The sequence below is a fragment of the Culex pipiens genome, chromosome 3 (assembly GCF_016801865.2).
Source record: "Culex pipiens pallens isolate TS chromosome 3, TS_CPP_V2, whole genome shotgun sequence".
NCBI lineage: Eukaryota > Metazoa > Arthropoda > Insecta > Diptera > Culicidae > Culex > Culex pipiens.
In genome coordinates this window covers 115,682,678-115,699,579 of record NC_068939.1, presented here as the reverse complement: position 1 = coordinate 115,699,579, position 16,902 = coordinate 115,682,678, and the positions used below count along the sequence as shown (strand labels likewise).

Sequence of the window (16,902 nt, the reverse complement as noted above, 5' to 3'; positions counted from 1 at the left end):
GAAAAATTTCAAATGGGCAGCAACGGCAGCGTAAGCAAGCCAGAGAGGGTGAAGAAAAGCCCCCAAAAAACGCTCCCTCTCCTTTGTTCTGCTGTTCGTAAAGCTGTTTCTTGACCCCTTTAATTCCGATCTCCATACTTGCCTTTATAGTAAACATCTAGTGTTTGTCTATATCTATCACTTCACTTTCTTTTTATCATTCATGTATTTATCATTCATATTGTTGTCAAAATATCGAGTTCCTTCAATGTCACTAGGTCAAACCAACGGGGTACAAACTAAATAATTCTTAACCACAAGTAAGCGAGTAGGCAAGATTCCATTCATTCTCATATCAGGTAATATAAAAAAAACTAATTTTCCGGGAAATGTCCATTCCGGGAAACGTCCATTCCGGGAAATTTCATTCCGGATAACGTCCATTCCGGATAATGTCCATTCCGGATAACGTCCATTCCGGAAAACGTCCATTCCGGATAATGTCCATTCCGGAAAACGTCCATTCCGGGAAATGGAATTCCGGAAATTGTCATAGAATCTTATAGCAGAGAGAATGAAAATACTCTTTGTTTATAGGACGTTAAAAAAAACTCTATAGATTTTTTGATTTTTTTGCCACGTAACCTTTGGACGACCCCGTATTTCCCATTCAATTCGTAACACGTCAAACTCGCTGGGCACCCCGAGCGCGCGCCATCTTTGTTTGGCAGTTTTGACAAGTGCGCAGCGTTGCCACATGTACAGATTTGTCTGTCATGGTACAGATTTTCAGCAAAGATCTGAATACAGAATCTGTACGTACAGATGACAGATATTTGGGTCACCGTACAGATTTGTACAGATTTTCAGATAAAACAGATTCTTACTCAAAATGATATTATTGAATAGTTAAGTTATTGCAATTATCTCAATATTTAAGAACTTTTCATTGATTAAATCTAGTTTAACTTTTGAAATATTTAGAATTGGATCATGCTTATATTTTTTAACAATCTTAGATCCAGTTATGCTAGAATATATTGAACTAGCAATCTCTCTCAATACTAACCCTTCCACTAACATTTACACACAAGATCCTCTGTAGTTACTCTTAGGTTTAAGAGAACTGTATTTACAAAAGCCGACTCATTGCTAACCAGGTTTCAGTACCGACAAGCACCTAATAAACATAATGCATTTCGTTCTAATATAGTTATAACCAAGGTTATAACATAATTTCCAGCATTTCCCATTCTTCTCAAAAATGATTTTGAAATGAAGGAGAACACAGGTAAAATAAAATCTTAAATACTTCAAAATAAAAGTTGTGGTGAATCCAACTGAAAATAATGAGGCATAAAGTTTATTGTATTTATTTATTAATTTGAATATATTTTTAAATAATATGAAAAACATGATTTTTTTCATATCCATAATCTTGCTTATTGCATTTAACGCATTTGTTGCAAAAAAAAAGTTTGATAATAAATATTATCTTTCAAGTATTCCATACTTTATATGCACTAAATTTGAAAAATATTTACAACCGCCTTGTAGTTGCCTGAATATTGACAAATGTAATCCTCGTTATTCAAAACATTATTATTTGTTTCTTGAAAGGTAACGTCATTATGTCACATTAAACCATTTAATAAATAAAATCTGGCTAAAGTAAATTTTATTGAAAGTTTTCGATAAACTATGTTTTGTACCTTCAACTGGGTCGATCGGGATTGCAGTCTGAATATTATGGATATGGATAACAGTCTAACATGAATTCTTAAATTCTTAAATTCTTAAATTCTTAAATTCTTAAATTCTTAAATTCTTAAATTCTTAAATTCTTAAATTCTTAAATTCTTAAATTCTTAAATTCTTAAATTCTTAAATTCTTAAATTCTTAAATTCTTAAATTCTTAAATTCTTAAATTCTTAAATTCTTAAATTCTTAAATTCTTAAATTCTTAAATTCTTAAATTCTTAAATTCTTAAATTCTTAAATTCTTAAATTCTTAAATTCTTAAATTCTTAAATTCTTAAATTCTTAAATTCTTAAATTCTTAAATTCTTAAATTCTTAAATTCTTAAATTCTTAAATTCTTAAATTCTTAAATTCTTAAATTCTTAAATTCTTAAATTCTTAAATTCTTAAATTCTTAAATTCTTAAATTCTTAAATTCTTAAATTCTTAAATTCTTAAATTCTTAAATTCTTTAATTCTTTAATTCTTCAATTCTTTAATTCTTTAATTCTTTAATTCTTTAATTCTTTAATTCTTTAATTCTTCAATTCTTTAATTCTTTAATTCTTAATTTTTTAAATTTTTTAATCTTTAATTCTGTAATTCTTAAATTCCTAAATTCTTTGATATTTTTTAAATTTTTAATCTGAAGGATTTTGAATTTTGGAATTATTAAATTATATATTTTTTATTTTATTAATTTTTAATTATTAGAATTTTTAAGCTTTGAATTTGTTATTTTTAAATTTTGTTTTGTATACATGTTTCTTTTAATTTTTTTAATCGCAGAATTTTTTATTTCTCAATTTTGAAATGTTGTTTTTAATATTTGTATTTTTGAATTTGTGCGTTTATGGATTTTCTCTTTGGTTTACTTCTTTTCAAGCAAAATACAAAATCCTTCCTTTTAATTTCAAGATTCTGCTTTTTGAGATTCGGCATCATAAGGCACTTTGGAATTTTCAATATTATAATATCGATTACAAAAGAAACGCGAAGAAACGTCTTTCCTTGACCGTTTCTTGGGCGTTTTTTTTATATGGAGTTTTGCGTTCCTTCCGAGCTGCATATCAGCATTTAGTATTGTCATAAGATTGTTCAAAATGCATGTTAAAAAAAAGTTTTTTACAAAAAATATACCGTACAGATAATGGTACAGATATTCGCCATGCTTGGTGCAGATAAGACAGATTTTTGGACCCTCTGATACAGATGAGCATGTGGCAACACTGCAAGTGCGTGTGCGAGAGAAAAAGCAAAAGTTTGCCAGTTTTTGACGAGAGACGACGATTTTCGTTTTGCGGGTCGCGAAATTCCGAGTGTTCCGGTCAAGTTCCGGTCGCATTTCCGCCTTTTACGGGTCTCCGGACACCAGGTGCAACCGGACCGGCTCGAGTTTTAATGGTTCCGGTGGTTTTGTGCGCTGAAAAGTGTGGTAAACTTGCTGTTCTTCCCGGGGTCGCCGCAAAGAAGAGGGTTGCGAAAAAGAAGCTGCTCCGCGGTCCGGCAAACAAAAAATCCGTTTCGTGGGAAAATGTCGAGCGAATCTAACAGTACTGCTGACGAGGCAACCGATGAGTTGCGGAAGGAGGACGAACCGGAGGTGAATGGAACGGGCGAGGGCAGTCCGAAGGAAGAGGTGAAGGAATCGGAGGAAACATTGGAAGACGCTGAAGTGAAGGAATCTGCTGCGGAAGAGGGTGAAGGAAAGGAGGAGGATGAGGTAGCGGCTTCGCCGGTGAAAGAGGAACCACAGCATATGAAAGACGAAGATCTGTATGATAAGCTGAGCTGTAGCAGTCCGGAGCCGGGTGAGCTGCCGGATGATGACGAACCGGTGGAATACAAACGGGAAAGCAAATACGAACCAGTGCCAGCGGAGGGCAGCAGTTCCTGTGGGTATGACTCGGTGGCAAGCCCGTACCAAACAAGCCGCGAACGGAAGTTGTCCGAGTTGGCGATGATGGACATAAAGCGCGAGTCCTACCGGAGTCCGGCGCTCGACGAAACCGACCGGATCGAGCGGCTCCGACATTCGACCTCTCGGGGGGCGAGCTACGACCGGGATATTAAAAGTCCGGCCCTTCCCAAACAGGAGTACTACTCCGATCTGGACGATGACGACGACGAGGATCACACGCCGTCCGCCAGTCCCAAGATAAAGGTGACCGTCGATGAGGAGCCGCCGCCGGTTAAGAAGATGGCCAGCATTTTCGATAAGAAGGTGAAGAAAGAGGAGAACACCTCGGACGGGATCCTGCAGGAGAAGCTAAAGCAGTACTTTGGCCACAACGACTTCAAGAGTCCGCTGCAGAAGGAAGCAATACAAACCATCATCTCGAGTAAGTTTCGATTCTTTCATATGTAAGGTTGAAAATGTGAATCTCCAACTCTTCCACAGGAACCCGCGACGTGTACGTCTCGATGCCGACCGGTTCCGGAAAATCGCTCTGCTTCCAGCTGCCCGGCGTCATGCAGGACAACCGGGTGACGATCGTGTTTTCGCCGCTCCTAGCCCTCATCAAAGATCAGCTGGACACGCTGGCCAAGCTGAAAATCCCGGCCGACTCCATCAACTCCAAGATGGGCAGCAAGGACCGCGACCGGGTTCTGAACGACCTGAAGAGCATCCGCACGGACATCCGCTTTCTGTACATTACGCCGGAGCAGGCCAACACGGCCACCTTCAAGGAGCTGATGAAGCTGCTAGTCAAACACAAAAAGGTCGCGTACGTCGTCGTGGACGAGGCGCACTGCGTCAGCGAGTGGGGTCACGACTTCCGGCCGGATTACCTCAAACTGGGATACCTTCGGACGGAGTACCCGTCGATTCCGTGGATCGCGTTGACGGCGACCGCTTCGAAGCAGGTGGTGAGTGACATTTTTAAGAATCTGCGGCTGAAGGAGCCGGTGGCCAAGTTCAAGACGCCCTGCTTCCGCAAGAATCTCTACTACGATGTGGTGTTCAAAAACTCGATCCAGGACGATTACATCCACTTGCGGGATTACATCGAGAGTATATTGGAGAAGGAGGACGTTGACGTTAAACCGGTGAGTTGCTGAAGCGTTGCGGACAAGTTTTGCTCAAATTTAACCCATTCTTCGTCTTACAGAGCAAGAAAGCATGCGGCATCATCTACTGCCGAACGCGCGAAACGACGGAACGGGTCGCAAACAGTCTGACGAAGCTGGGACTGAAGGCGGCCGCCTACCACGCAGGCCTGAAGCAATCCGAGCGCGTGGCGGTGCAGGAAGACTGGATGGACGGCAAGTACCCGGTGATATCGGCCACGATCAGCTTCGGCATGGGCGTGGACAAGGGTTCGGTGCGGTTCGTCATCCATTGGGACATTCCTCAGAACGTGGCTTCCTACTACCAGGAATCGGGTCGAGCCGGCCGGGACGGGAAGAAATCCTTCTGTCGCATTTACCACTGCCGCGAGCAGTGCAAATCCATCGATTTCCTGCTCCGGCAGGATCTCGGAAAGAGCAAGGACAAAGATGGCAAAGAGGACAAACACGACAAAGCAAAACTGGCTGTGAAGAACTTTGAGAAGATTGTTGATTTCTGCGAGAGTGCGAACTGCCGGCACAAGCTGTTTTCGGACTTTTTCGGCGACGACCCGCCGGACTGTAACGGAATGTGCGACGTGTGTACCGACCCGAAGAAGGTAGAAAAAGCCATCGAAACGTTCCAACAGCTGTCGGTGTCGGGCAAGCTCAAAACCAAAATCGGCTACGATGACAACTTTGCAGATCTGTACGAGGGCGGTCGCAAAGGCTACGAAAACGACTACGCAGCCGGCAACGACGACGACAACGAAGACGACGGCGATGCGCGAGAAAAGCGAGCCAAACGCGAAACCGAACTTCTCATCCAGAAGCAGTTTGCCCTGCGGAAGGCTTCCGCGGCCAAAGAGCTGGACATGCACAAAACCGCCTCCATCAGCAGGGTAAAGTTTGCGATGCAGACGACGGTGAAGGTTAACGGGTTGACGATTTCGTCGCGCGAAGCCAACCTCACGATGCTGGCGGATTTGCTCAAAAAGAATGTCGATGCATGCAAGGACACGGAACGGCCCGAGAACGAGCTCGTGTACAAGGACTTTGAGGACATTGGCGTGCAGATGGAGTACGAAGCGTTCACCACCAGCACCGTGGCCAGTTTGTACCGGAGGTCGATCGCCAAACATGTAAGACCTTTTTTTCATAAGTATTAATCTAAATACGTTCTATTATTTATTCTTATCCGAGGTGAATTTTTTATGGGGTTTGTTTAAAATTTTAGCGAAATTTGAGAAATAATGATTTTTGGGTCTTATTTAAATAAAATTCCAATTTCTGCTACCAATCCGGATAGTCCGGACTCAATCCAAATGTCATTCAAAAAAATTGTATCGAAAAAAATTGCCGATCGTACTATTTGGAAGATCGTTTTCGTTTTATTAAAAAAAAAAAATGAATCTGCCCAAAAAAAATTATAAAAACCAGTCCGAGGAAGAGATGCTTAATGTTGGAGAGAGTTTAAATTCTTCAGAGTTGATGAATCTCTTCGGACCCTTCGGCAAAATTGTTCCCTGAAACACGAACTGAAGGCTCATAAAGCTAAAAAAAAAAGGCTCATTGAAAAAGCAGCATTTAGTTTAAACCATTTGCATAATCAAAAATCATGAATGAAATTACAACCTATCTTGTTTCTACTCCGAGATTCTCATTAAAAAAAAAAAAAAAAAAAAAAAAAAAAAAAAAAAAAAAAAAAAAAAACAAATAATATAATATAATATAATATCCTTCAATCCTCAAACTCAAATGTCCTTATATTCTTAAATTCTAAATTTTTAAATTCCTGAATTGCTTAAATCTAAAATTTCAACTCTAAATTCTTATGTTCTAAAATTCTTTCATTCTTTTCTCGGATTAGTTTTCAAAAAGACGTAAGAGCCAATGGTAAACAAAGCCATTTTTGCATTGGTATTCGACCTACTTACAAAAAACTAATTTCAAAAATGCTTAAGATTGTTTATCTACACGTCTCTCAAGTGTCCCAAACTAAAAATAGATTAAATTTTGTTACAATTTGGAGTAAAACAAATATTAGTCCCTGGGCCTTGTAAAGTCAAGGGGCATGATTTGATCCTAGTGCATTTGTTAAATTTGGATATACATTATTTTTATAAGCACTATGGACACCACTTCATGCTACGTGTTTGGGTTGAACCCACGCAGAGTGTAAACTTTTGATTAAATCCCCTTAAGCGTATACAGTCCACTTCCCAACACAACATCACACACACACTGACACAGAAAAAGGCCCAGTAAACGTCACTTCCCCCAAAAACTTCCGTTAGGAGCGATCATTCTCGAACGAGCAGAATAAAGAGAAACACGTTTTTAGAGTTCGTCGCGACTTTTCTTTAATTTCGTTTCGACCGCAAACATTTATGGTCCTTCGCGAACCGAATAGTAGAACCGTGCGATTTCCCGATGGAATCGATTACCGCGAAACGGAATTCTCTTTTTGCGAAAGTGAAACGCGAACTCGAAACCGCGGAACGAGTGAAGACGCAAAACCCCTCACTCTCTGAGGTCCGTGAGCGTCTGGTGCGCCTCGAGGCGCTGGGGAGCAGTTTCTTCGACGTCCAGGACCAGTTCGAGGACGGAACCTCAGCGACCACCTTGGAAAACCTAGTCTCGGTCTTCGACTACCGGAAGGAGTTTGAAGATCGGTACTATGCAGCGAAGGCGATCTACGCTGCCCTCGACGAAGGTTCCGGCGCCAGCGATCGATCGTTCGCTGAGCCGGCGAACAACCTAAAAACTGCGGTTGCGGCGCTGTTGGAAACACAACGAGCGCTCATGTCCAACCAAGCGGCCCACGCAGCCCAGTTGAACCAGATTCAGCAGGGAAACCCACCTCCAGCAGGACAACCAGCTCAAGCACAACCGGATTCCTTCATCAACGTCCGGCTTCCTCCAATCAACATCCCGAAGTACGCGGGAGTCCGGAAAGAATGGCTTTCGTTCAAGGACCTGTTCGTCAGCACCATCCACAGCAAGGAGTCGCTGCGGCCGTCGCAGAAGCTGCAGTACTTGAAGTCGCTGCTGGAGGGCGACGCAGCATCCCAAATCAGCTCATTCGGCATCTCGGATGACAACTACCCGCTGGCGTGGGACAAGCTGCTGAGGAAGTACGACCAGAAGAAGTACACCGTGTTCGCACTGGTGAAGGAGTTCCTGGACCAACCTGTCGTGTCAGACGCAACCGCTGGCAACCTCCAGAAGCTGGTCACGACCTCGGACGAGGTAGTTCGGCAGCTCGACGTCTTGGGCGAGCAGTACCAGTCGCGGGACCCCTGGCTGATCCAGCTGCTCCTGGAGAAGATCGACGAGGAGACGCAGGCGCTTTGGGCGCAAAAACTCGTCACTTTGGAGAACCCGAGCCTCACGGACTTCCTGAAGTTCCTTGAGGACCGGTGCGACGCCATCGAAACCTGCTCATCATTCACACGAAAGTGCACTTTGAGTGGAGCGGGGGCGAAGAAGGAGATACGAAAGCAGCCGGCCAAGCCAGCTGAGAAGAAGGTGCAGAGCTACGTCGCAACACCGCAGCCCTGCCCAAAGTGTTCCAAAGAGCACTTGCTGTTCCTGTGCGAAGCGTTCAAGGCGTCCAGCGTCGCCGACCGTCGGGAGTTGGTGCGGAAGTCCAGACTTTGCTTCAACTGCCTGAGGACGTCGCACACGGCAAAAACCTGTTTCTCGAAGCACACCTGCAAGACTGATGGATGCAACCAGCGTCATCATACGCTCCTCTGTCAACACGGCGGCAGACAGGCAGCTACCGCAGGGCTTCTAGGTCAACAGATAGCAGCGATGCCGGTCCAGCAACCGGCCATGGAAGCTCAACCCACGGTTCCGAGTTTCAAGGCGGAGGTCACCAGTGATCCAGCCGTCAAGATCACCGTTCTACCCACTGCGCTCGTCAAGCTGCGCGGTAAGAATGGTGTCTTCCACACTGCTAGGGCGATGATTGACTCGTGCTCTGGCGCGTCGCTCGTAAGAGAGGCCTGCATGACGCGACTCGGGATCAGCCGGAGCAACGCGCGGTTCCCAGTAACCGGAGTTGCCGGGACACAAGCAGGAACCACCCGGGGAATGGCGCTGCTGGAGATTGCACCCCGTTTCAGCGACGAAGTGGTGATGAAGACGCAGGCGTACGTGCTTGAAGTGTTGGCTCCCCCCACACCGTGCCAAAGCTTCAAGCCCAAGCAATTGGAACTACTCCGAGGGCTCCAGCTAGCCGATCCGGAGTACTACAAAGCGGGACCGGTAGACGTCATCCTAGGCGCCGAGCTGTTCCTGCCGATTCTACAAGCGGGCCAGGTTACAGACGAGGACGGTCTACCCGTGGCCCAGAAGTCATCGCTCGGCTGGCTCGTCGCCGGCAAGTTCGGTGGTGAAACAATGCTGCAAACAAATCTGGTGTCCTTCACGGTGCAGCTGGATGTCAACATCGACCAGACGCTGCGCAAGTTTTGGGAAACCGAAGAAGTGCCTGCGGCCAAGGTACTCACTGCCGACGAGAAGCGCGCTGTTGACATCTTCAACACAACCACCAGGCGCAACGACGAGGGCCGATTCGTGGTTCGGCTCCCCTTCGACGACTCCAAGCCGGCATTGGGCGACTCGCCCGGTGCGGCACTCAGAAGGCTGCATGCGATGGAGCGGAAGTTCCTCTCGAATCCGCCGTTTAAGCAAGCCTACCGCAACTTCATGTCCGAGTACCAGCAACTTGGACACATGGAGCTCATCCCGCAATCCGAAGTCGACAAGCACCCCAGCGAGTGCTTCTATTTGCCTCACCACGCAGTCCAGAAGGAGGACAGTTCAACAACGAAGTTGCGTGTCGTCTTCGATGGCTCGTGCAGAACCAGTTCTGGCGTGTCGTTGAACGACCGGTTGCTGATTGGTCCAAACAACAACGAAGACCTGTACGACGTCTACTGCCGCTTCCGCACCTACCCCGTGGTCTTCGTGAGCGACATCGAGAAGATGTACAGGCAAGTACGGGTGGACAAGCAGGACACGGACTTCCAGCGAATCGTCTGGCGCGATGATCCCGACCAACCGGTGCAGCACTACCGTCTGACGACGGTGACGTACGGCACTTCAAGCGCAGCCTACTTAGCGACCGAGTCTCTCCGACAAGCGGCCCGAGACAACGCTGAGAAGCACCCCGTAGCAGCTGACAGGATCCTCAAAGGGTTCTACGTGGACGACCTGATGTCCGGCGCCGACACGGTCGAAGAAGCTCAAGAGCTAGCTGGCCAGATCACAACCATCCTGGGCGAAGCTGGATTCGTCCTCCGAAAGTGGTCCTCCAACGCACCCGAGCTGCTGGAGAACATCGCAGACAGCCGACAGGGACCAGTCCCTGTTGAGTTCACGAACGTGACAGCGTCGGTCAAGGCACTTGGGATTCACTGGTCTCCAACTAGTGACTGGTTCGAGTTCAAGGTCAACCTGGACATCAACAGCCCGAACACAAAGCGTCAACTCCTCTCCGACGCATCCAGGCTATTCGACCCGTTCGGATGGCTCGCTCCAGTGATCGTCAAGATCAAAATCATCTTCCAACTGCTGTGGCTGTACGACTTGCTGTGGGACGACCCGCTGCCACCCCTTCCCGAAGCAGATTGGAACACCATCAAGCAAACGCTTCACCTGCTGGAGCGGATTCGAGTGCCCCGCCGAATTCCAGCCTTCAACGGCAAGTTGCAGCTGCTCGGATTCTCGGACGCCTCGGAGTCGGCGTACTCTGCGGTTGTTTACGGTCGGTCTGCAGACCGCAACGGGAAAATCCACATCGTGCTGATTTGCGCTAAAACCAAGGTTGCGCCAATTCAGCAGATCTGCGTCCCAAAGCTCGAACTCAACGGTTCCTGGCTGCTGGCCGCCCTGATGAAGCGAGTCTCCCTCGCTTTGTGCCACCTCGAGCTGCAACACTTTGCCTTCACGGACTCGGCAATCGTACTGGAATGGTTGTCGGCGCACCCCCGCAAGTGGAAGACTTTCGTCGCCAATCGAACGTCAGCGATCCTGGACTTCCTGCCCAGGAGCATGTGGCACCATGTGTCATCGAAGGACAACCCGGCCGACTGTGCGTCGCGAGGGATCTCGCCGCTCGAGCTGCTCAACCATCCGCTGTGGTGGGACTCCCCCTACTGGGCCCACAGCGAGCAGTCGTTCTTGGAGCACTGCGCAGCACCAGCACCGAAGGCACCACCCCTCGAAGAACGACAGATTCGCACATTCTGTCTGGAGATTTGCTCCCCGCGTAGCAACTTCACACTGGAGCGCTACCTTCTCGATCGATTCTCCTCGCTACGCCGCTGCACTCGGACGCTGGCGACGATCCGAAGGTTCCTGTTCAACCTGGCGCGACCGAAGGTGGAGCGCTTAACCGGACCGCTGACACCGGCGGAACTCAAGGTAGCTGGTCTACAACTCGTACGACTAGCACAACACGAAGCATTTGCGAAGGAGATTACCTGCCTGCGCAAATCGACCGAAGTTTCCAACAAGAGCAAGCTGCGCCCGCTCTTTCCGTTCATCGACCGGGACGGAACACTGCGTGTCGGTGGAAGGCTGCAGAACGCCGACATCCCCTACGACATGAGACACCCGCCCATTCTGCCGCAGCAGCACCGACTGACAACACTTGTCATTCAAGACCTTCACCTTGACAACCTACACGCAGGGCCTACCTTGGTGATCTCAACCCTCAACCAGCGCTTTTGGGTGATGGGATGCCAGACGGTCGTGCGACAGCAACTGCAAAAGTGCGTCCGCTGCTGCCGAATGAAAGCCAGAACCGCTCAGCAGCTGATGGGAAGTCTTCCGGCGGTGCGAACAACGCCGGCCAGAGCATTCGTCCACGTCGGAGTCGACTACGCAGGACCAATCCTCGTCAAGAGCGGCAACCCAAGGAAACCACACGTGACAAAGGGCTACATCGCAGTGTTTGTATGTCTCTGTACGAAAGCTGTGCACTTGGAAGTCGCCGGCGACCTGTCCACGAAGGCCTTCTTCGGTGCACTCAAACGGTTCATCGCCAGGAGAGGACTGTGCACCGAGATATGGTCCGACAACGGGACGAACTTCGTCGGAGCCGATCGGCAGATGCAGGAGTTTTTCGAAACCGACGAGTTCAAGCAACAAGCCGCCCACTTCGCTGCCAACATTGGGATCAAGTGGACCTTCATTCCGCCTTCCGCACCCCACATGGGAGGATTGTGGGAAGCTGCGGTCAAGAGTGCGAAGACCCACCTGCGCAAGGTCCTGGGAAACGAGTCGGCCACCTACGAAGAGCTCTACACCATCCTGACGCAAATCGAGGCCTGCCTCAACTCGCGTCCACTTTGCGCCATCTCCAACTCTCCCGATAGCTGCGAGGCCCTCACCCCCGGACACTTCATCATCCAGCAGCCGATGAACCTCCTGCCGGAACCCAGCGTTTCGGACGTACCGCGCAACCGACTGGACAACTGGCAGCTCGTCCAGCAGAAGGTGGAAGAAATCTGGACTCGTTGGCGCAACGAGTACGTGACGTCGCTGCAACCGCGCAGCAAGTGGCAATCGGAAATCGACAACCTGCAGGTCAACCGCTTGGTGCTGGTCAAGAACGAGAACACCCCGCCGGCTCAGTGGGAGTTGGCCAGAGTAGTTGCGACACACCCGGATCGCAATGGCATCGTGCGGACCGTCACGCTCCGCAGAGGAACAACAGAGTACCAGAGACCTATCCAGAAGTTGGTTCCACTACCGACTGATTGAGGCTACTGCCTCAAGGTGGGGAGGATGTTTGGGTTGAACCCACGCAGAGTGTAAACTTTTGATTAAATCCCCTTAAGCGTATACAGTCCACTTCCCAACACAACATCACACACACACTGACACAGAAAAAGGCCCAGTAAACGTCACTTCCCCCAAAAACTTCCGTTAGGAGCGATCATTCTCGAACGAGCAGAATAAAGAGAAACACGTTTTTAGAGTTCGTCGCGACTTTTCTTTAATTTCGTTTCGACCGCAAACACTACGAGAACTCGCTTTGTCGCAGCCCCAGGGCTTAAGCGTTGACCGATAAGCTGTCTTCGTGAACTAGGTAGTTCTCCGATAGTGAAAATATCACAATTGCACAAGACACCGCTGCTTCTGTGACTTTTTCACTATCACAATGTGGGTTTTGGGTTGAGACTTCAGGATAGTACAATTGAGTTGTTGCTTAGCATTAGCATTTAAAATAAATCTGAATCCTTTCCAAATCTATTTGAAGTTAAAGTTAGTTGCAATTGTTAAGTTAGAGTAATGCTGTCAATAAACCTTTATGTCAAAATTTCCATAGAGTCTCGATCAATCAATAATGTAATGATATCGGACAAAATTCGTTGAGCTGTTGAACTAACGGTTTTCGGATTATGTTTGTATCGACCATTGTTGCGAATCGAGGAACTACGGATCTTTTGACGTAAATGGTCATTTCTTTTTCGAATCGCGATTTCTATCCAATTTGTATATCAGTTACTGTTCATAAATTTGTATTGTTTTTGATAAAAATAGTACTACAACAGTTGAAGGATATTTAGCTTTTACATTAAGTTTAGAGGATTTTAAATTAAAGTTAAGATTTCAATTCAAGTTAGTTAGCAAAAGAATATTTGGACTAAAATGAATAATTGACTATAATTGAATAATTCGGACTTATGAATAACACACAACTGTGCATTTATTCTAGAGTCAGATCCATACAGCGTCAGTGTTTATTTGGTCGAAGTGTACTAATTCATTGGCAGATCTGATTCTAGTTGTAATGTACGACAAGACTACTGACGGACGTGACAGGACGAGGGCCCAGTTTAGAGGTTTCAACATCAACGATGTGCGGCTGGACCACCCTCCCAAAAAAAAAATATTAATTTAAAAAAAAAAACTTTTTGAAGAATAGGCATCTAAGGGTTAAAAATCTTATTCCCGTGCCGCTGGAATAAAACAAAAATGACGTTTTTTTTTATTGCGGCTGTCAGTGCAAAAGGCCAGCTGTTTTTAAACCTTGTTGATAAGCTTTATCAACAGCAAAATTTTGGAGTATTTTAAAATTATACAAACTCAGTTAACTTTTAACAATTGGTTGCATAATTGCTATTGGCTTTTCTTTGAAACATTTTGTAATTGAACTTGAAAAGACATTGAAATTTGAGTTGTTTACTAAAATTAACTGTCTAGCTTATTTTGGGAAAATAAAAGTGAAAAAAGAATAAAGCTAACGAAACTTATACGGTTTTTTAAGCGTGAGTTGAGTATTTATTACTTAATGTTAGTTTAAATGTCTCATTTTATGAATATTTTGTAGAAAAATGTATTTAAAACATTTCATATTTGGAGCATCATACTGAATCATAACCTCTGTAATGCATTGGAAACGAACCTTTAGTGCTAACAATAACAGCAACACCCTTGTCCTCTCCTCCCCCAGATATCCGCCATCAAAGCGGCCACGTCCTCGGGAATGCTGTACCCGGACCTGAAGCACCACGTGCCGCACGCCCGCAACTCGCACGGCGGCGAGTTCAAAACCATCGAAGCCGATCTGAAGCGCAAGTATGGCAACGACATTGTGGACGAGCTGCGCCAGGACGACGAGCGACGTCGCGGCGGATCACCGGTGCAACGTGGCGGCGGAACCAACGGCAGACCGCGCGGCGGTGGTCGGTTTAACCACTCGCGGGACGGCATGAACCAAACGTCGATCAATTCGTTCTTTGGCAAGCAGCAGCAAGGAGGAGGTGGACGAGGAAGGGGTGGCATGGCAAGTCTGGCCACCTTGGACGATGGGGACATGTGGGATGATGGAGAGGATGGTGGAGGGACGGCGGCGGCGGCTCAGCCAGGGCTTGATGCTGAGTCGAAGCAGGTCGGAGAGAAGGGGGAGATTGGAGGACGGAGGTCACCCTCGGTGGAGCTCGTTTCGAGTGACTCGTTTTCGCATCCCACGAAGGACGACTGGGGAGAGCGGGAAGAGCGCAAGCACAAGAAAAGAAAGTCGAAAACGCGATCGAGGGATGCTTCTAGGGACCGATCGCCGGTGAGGCGCGAACGTTCGAGGGAAAAGTCCCGTGGAAAGTCCAGGTCGAAGAGTGGGCACAGATCGCGTGACAGGTCAAGATCGCACGAGAAACCAGCGTCGTATCGCTCAGGAAGATCGCAATCGAGGGAGATCGAAGAAGGTCGACGGAAACATAGGAAATCCTGGAACAGACACGGCGACGAGGACGATCACTACGATAGTCGGCCGCGGAAAAGATACGCCGGCGAGTACGAATCGCAACCCGCGGCCAAGCGCCCACCATCTCCGCAAGAAGATTACAACTACTCCAAGCAAAAGTCACGCGTCTCCCACTACGATCGAGCGCCACCCGGCCCGTCTGAGTACAAGTCCTCGTACGGCGGAGGCGGCGGCAGAAACTATGGTGCTATCAGCTACGATCGCTCGTCTTCTTCAATGGGTGCTGCCAACGCTTCGCTTCTCTCAACCGACGATATGTGGGACGAACCCGTGACGGCTGCCGCAAGCTCATCGAAAAAGGTCGATTCGGAAGATGCCTCCTCGAAATATACTCCTCCACCGCCCACGGTCAAATCGCCTCCCCCACCACCCATCACAGTTCCCGAATCGAGCTACTCAACCGGCTACTCGATCTACAACCAACAAACGCTCCAGTCAGTCGTCTATCCACCGGAACTCCCTCCCCCACCCCCACAGATTTCCCCCTCCAGGAAAAAGTCCTCCTCAAAGAAAAACTACGACTACCTGTTCGACGCCCCATCCTCGGACCACAACAAAAAGTCCTCCAGTACGCCCTCCTCCGCCTCCTCGTCCGCCACGTCAGTACCGGTCAATTCCCTGACCGCAGCCCAGTTCACCACGGCGGCAAAGATTCACGCCACCATACAGAAATTGAACGCCGCCGTCAGCAGCGCCGCACGCAACGGCAACTCGTCCTCCTCCTCGTCCGCTTCATCGCTCTCCACGGCTACGGCAGCCAACTCGTCCGCACCCGCATCGAAAAAATCTTCCAGCACCGCAGCCTCGACGGTGGCCGCCATCCCGGAGCCGGCAGCAGCAGCAGCAGTCGAGAAGCCAACGCAAGCAGCAGCTGCTGGTGGTGCCGTGGGTGAGCAGGAAAAGATTTCCAAAAAGAACCTGGCCGACGTCGTGATTCGCTTCCTGATGCCGTACTACCGCCAGCAAAAGATCAAATCGAAGGAGCTGTTCAAGGGACTGGCACGGGCCATTTCGCACAAGTTCTACGACGTGGAGGTTGTAGGTGAGTACTTTGCGGGGTTTTTTGTGTCGGGAAATTCGGGAAAAGACTTCCTAACATTTGGGTGACTTCTGTTCAACATGGTGTCGACTTCTGGGAAAATTTTCGTTTGGATATTTGCCCTTGGATAGTATCAGAAATAGTCTCTTTCCCTCATATACTTTTTAAACATTTTGATAATTTTGTATTTTTTAAACTTGGGGGCAAATCAAGTCAGTCCACGTCCGCTTGTGTAGTGTAGAGTAAAGAAAATGAATGTGATCCGGTGAAGTGCCACGGCTGGGCTGCAAATCAAATTTTTGCTTGTCTTATGAATACCAAAATCCAATTTGCCACCTAAAAACCCAAAACAAGCCCATCGCGGAGGAGCAAAATTGTTTGCAAAATTGCTCTTGTTAACTTCAAAATCAATAATTATGTGTTGATTCGTGCCTAGAAATGTTAAAAGTTTAGGAAACATTTATTTATGATTGCAAATTAAAAAAAAACATTTTTCAAAAATGTCAGCAAGTATGTACCAACTTTGATCTCAAGCACATCTGTAGAATGAAAAAATAAAACATACTTATTTTCTGATACCCGACAAGTACCGCCAAGCCGAGAGCAAAGTTTTAACCCTCACTAACCATTTTTGTTTAATTTTTTTTCCGTGTTTAGGAGGTAATTTTGGGCATCTTTTATTCTACGAGAAACTTCTCTTGTTTTTTGTGTTTCTTGTTACATTGTTAGCATTTTTATTTGCTTCTACCATGTTTAGTTTATGTTTGTTTTTAATAGTATTTGGATTATTCTAAAAGTTCCTAT

General features: G+C 47.0%; 1 protein-coding gene across 1 annotated transcript in view; it reads left to right on the top strand.

Annotated features, from left to right (window-relative positions):
- Positions 1-2,965: 2,965 nt before the first annotated feature.
- The window catches only part of LOC120419324 (ATP-dependent DNA helicase Q5-like), a 20,083-nt gene continuing 6,146 nt past the window's right edge, over positions 2,966-16,902 (top strand). The window contains exons 1-4 of the mRNA XM_039581996.2: positions 2,966-4,062; positions 4,122-4,771; positions 4,834-5,913; positions 14,250-16,101. Of these exons, the coding sequence (XP_039437930.1) occupies positions 3,255-4,062; positions 4,122-4,771; positions 4,834-5,913; positions 14,250-16,101 (4,390 nt within the window). The 5' untranslated portion in view covers positions 2,966-3,254. The remainder of the gene's footprint in view (positions 4,063-4,121; positions 4,772-4,833; positions 5,914-14,249; positions 16,102-16,902) is intronic.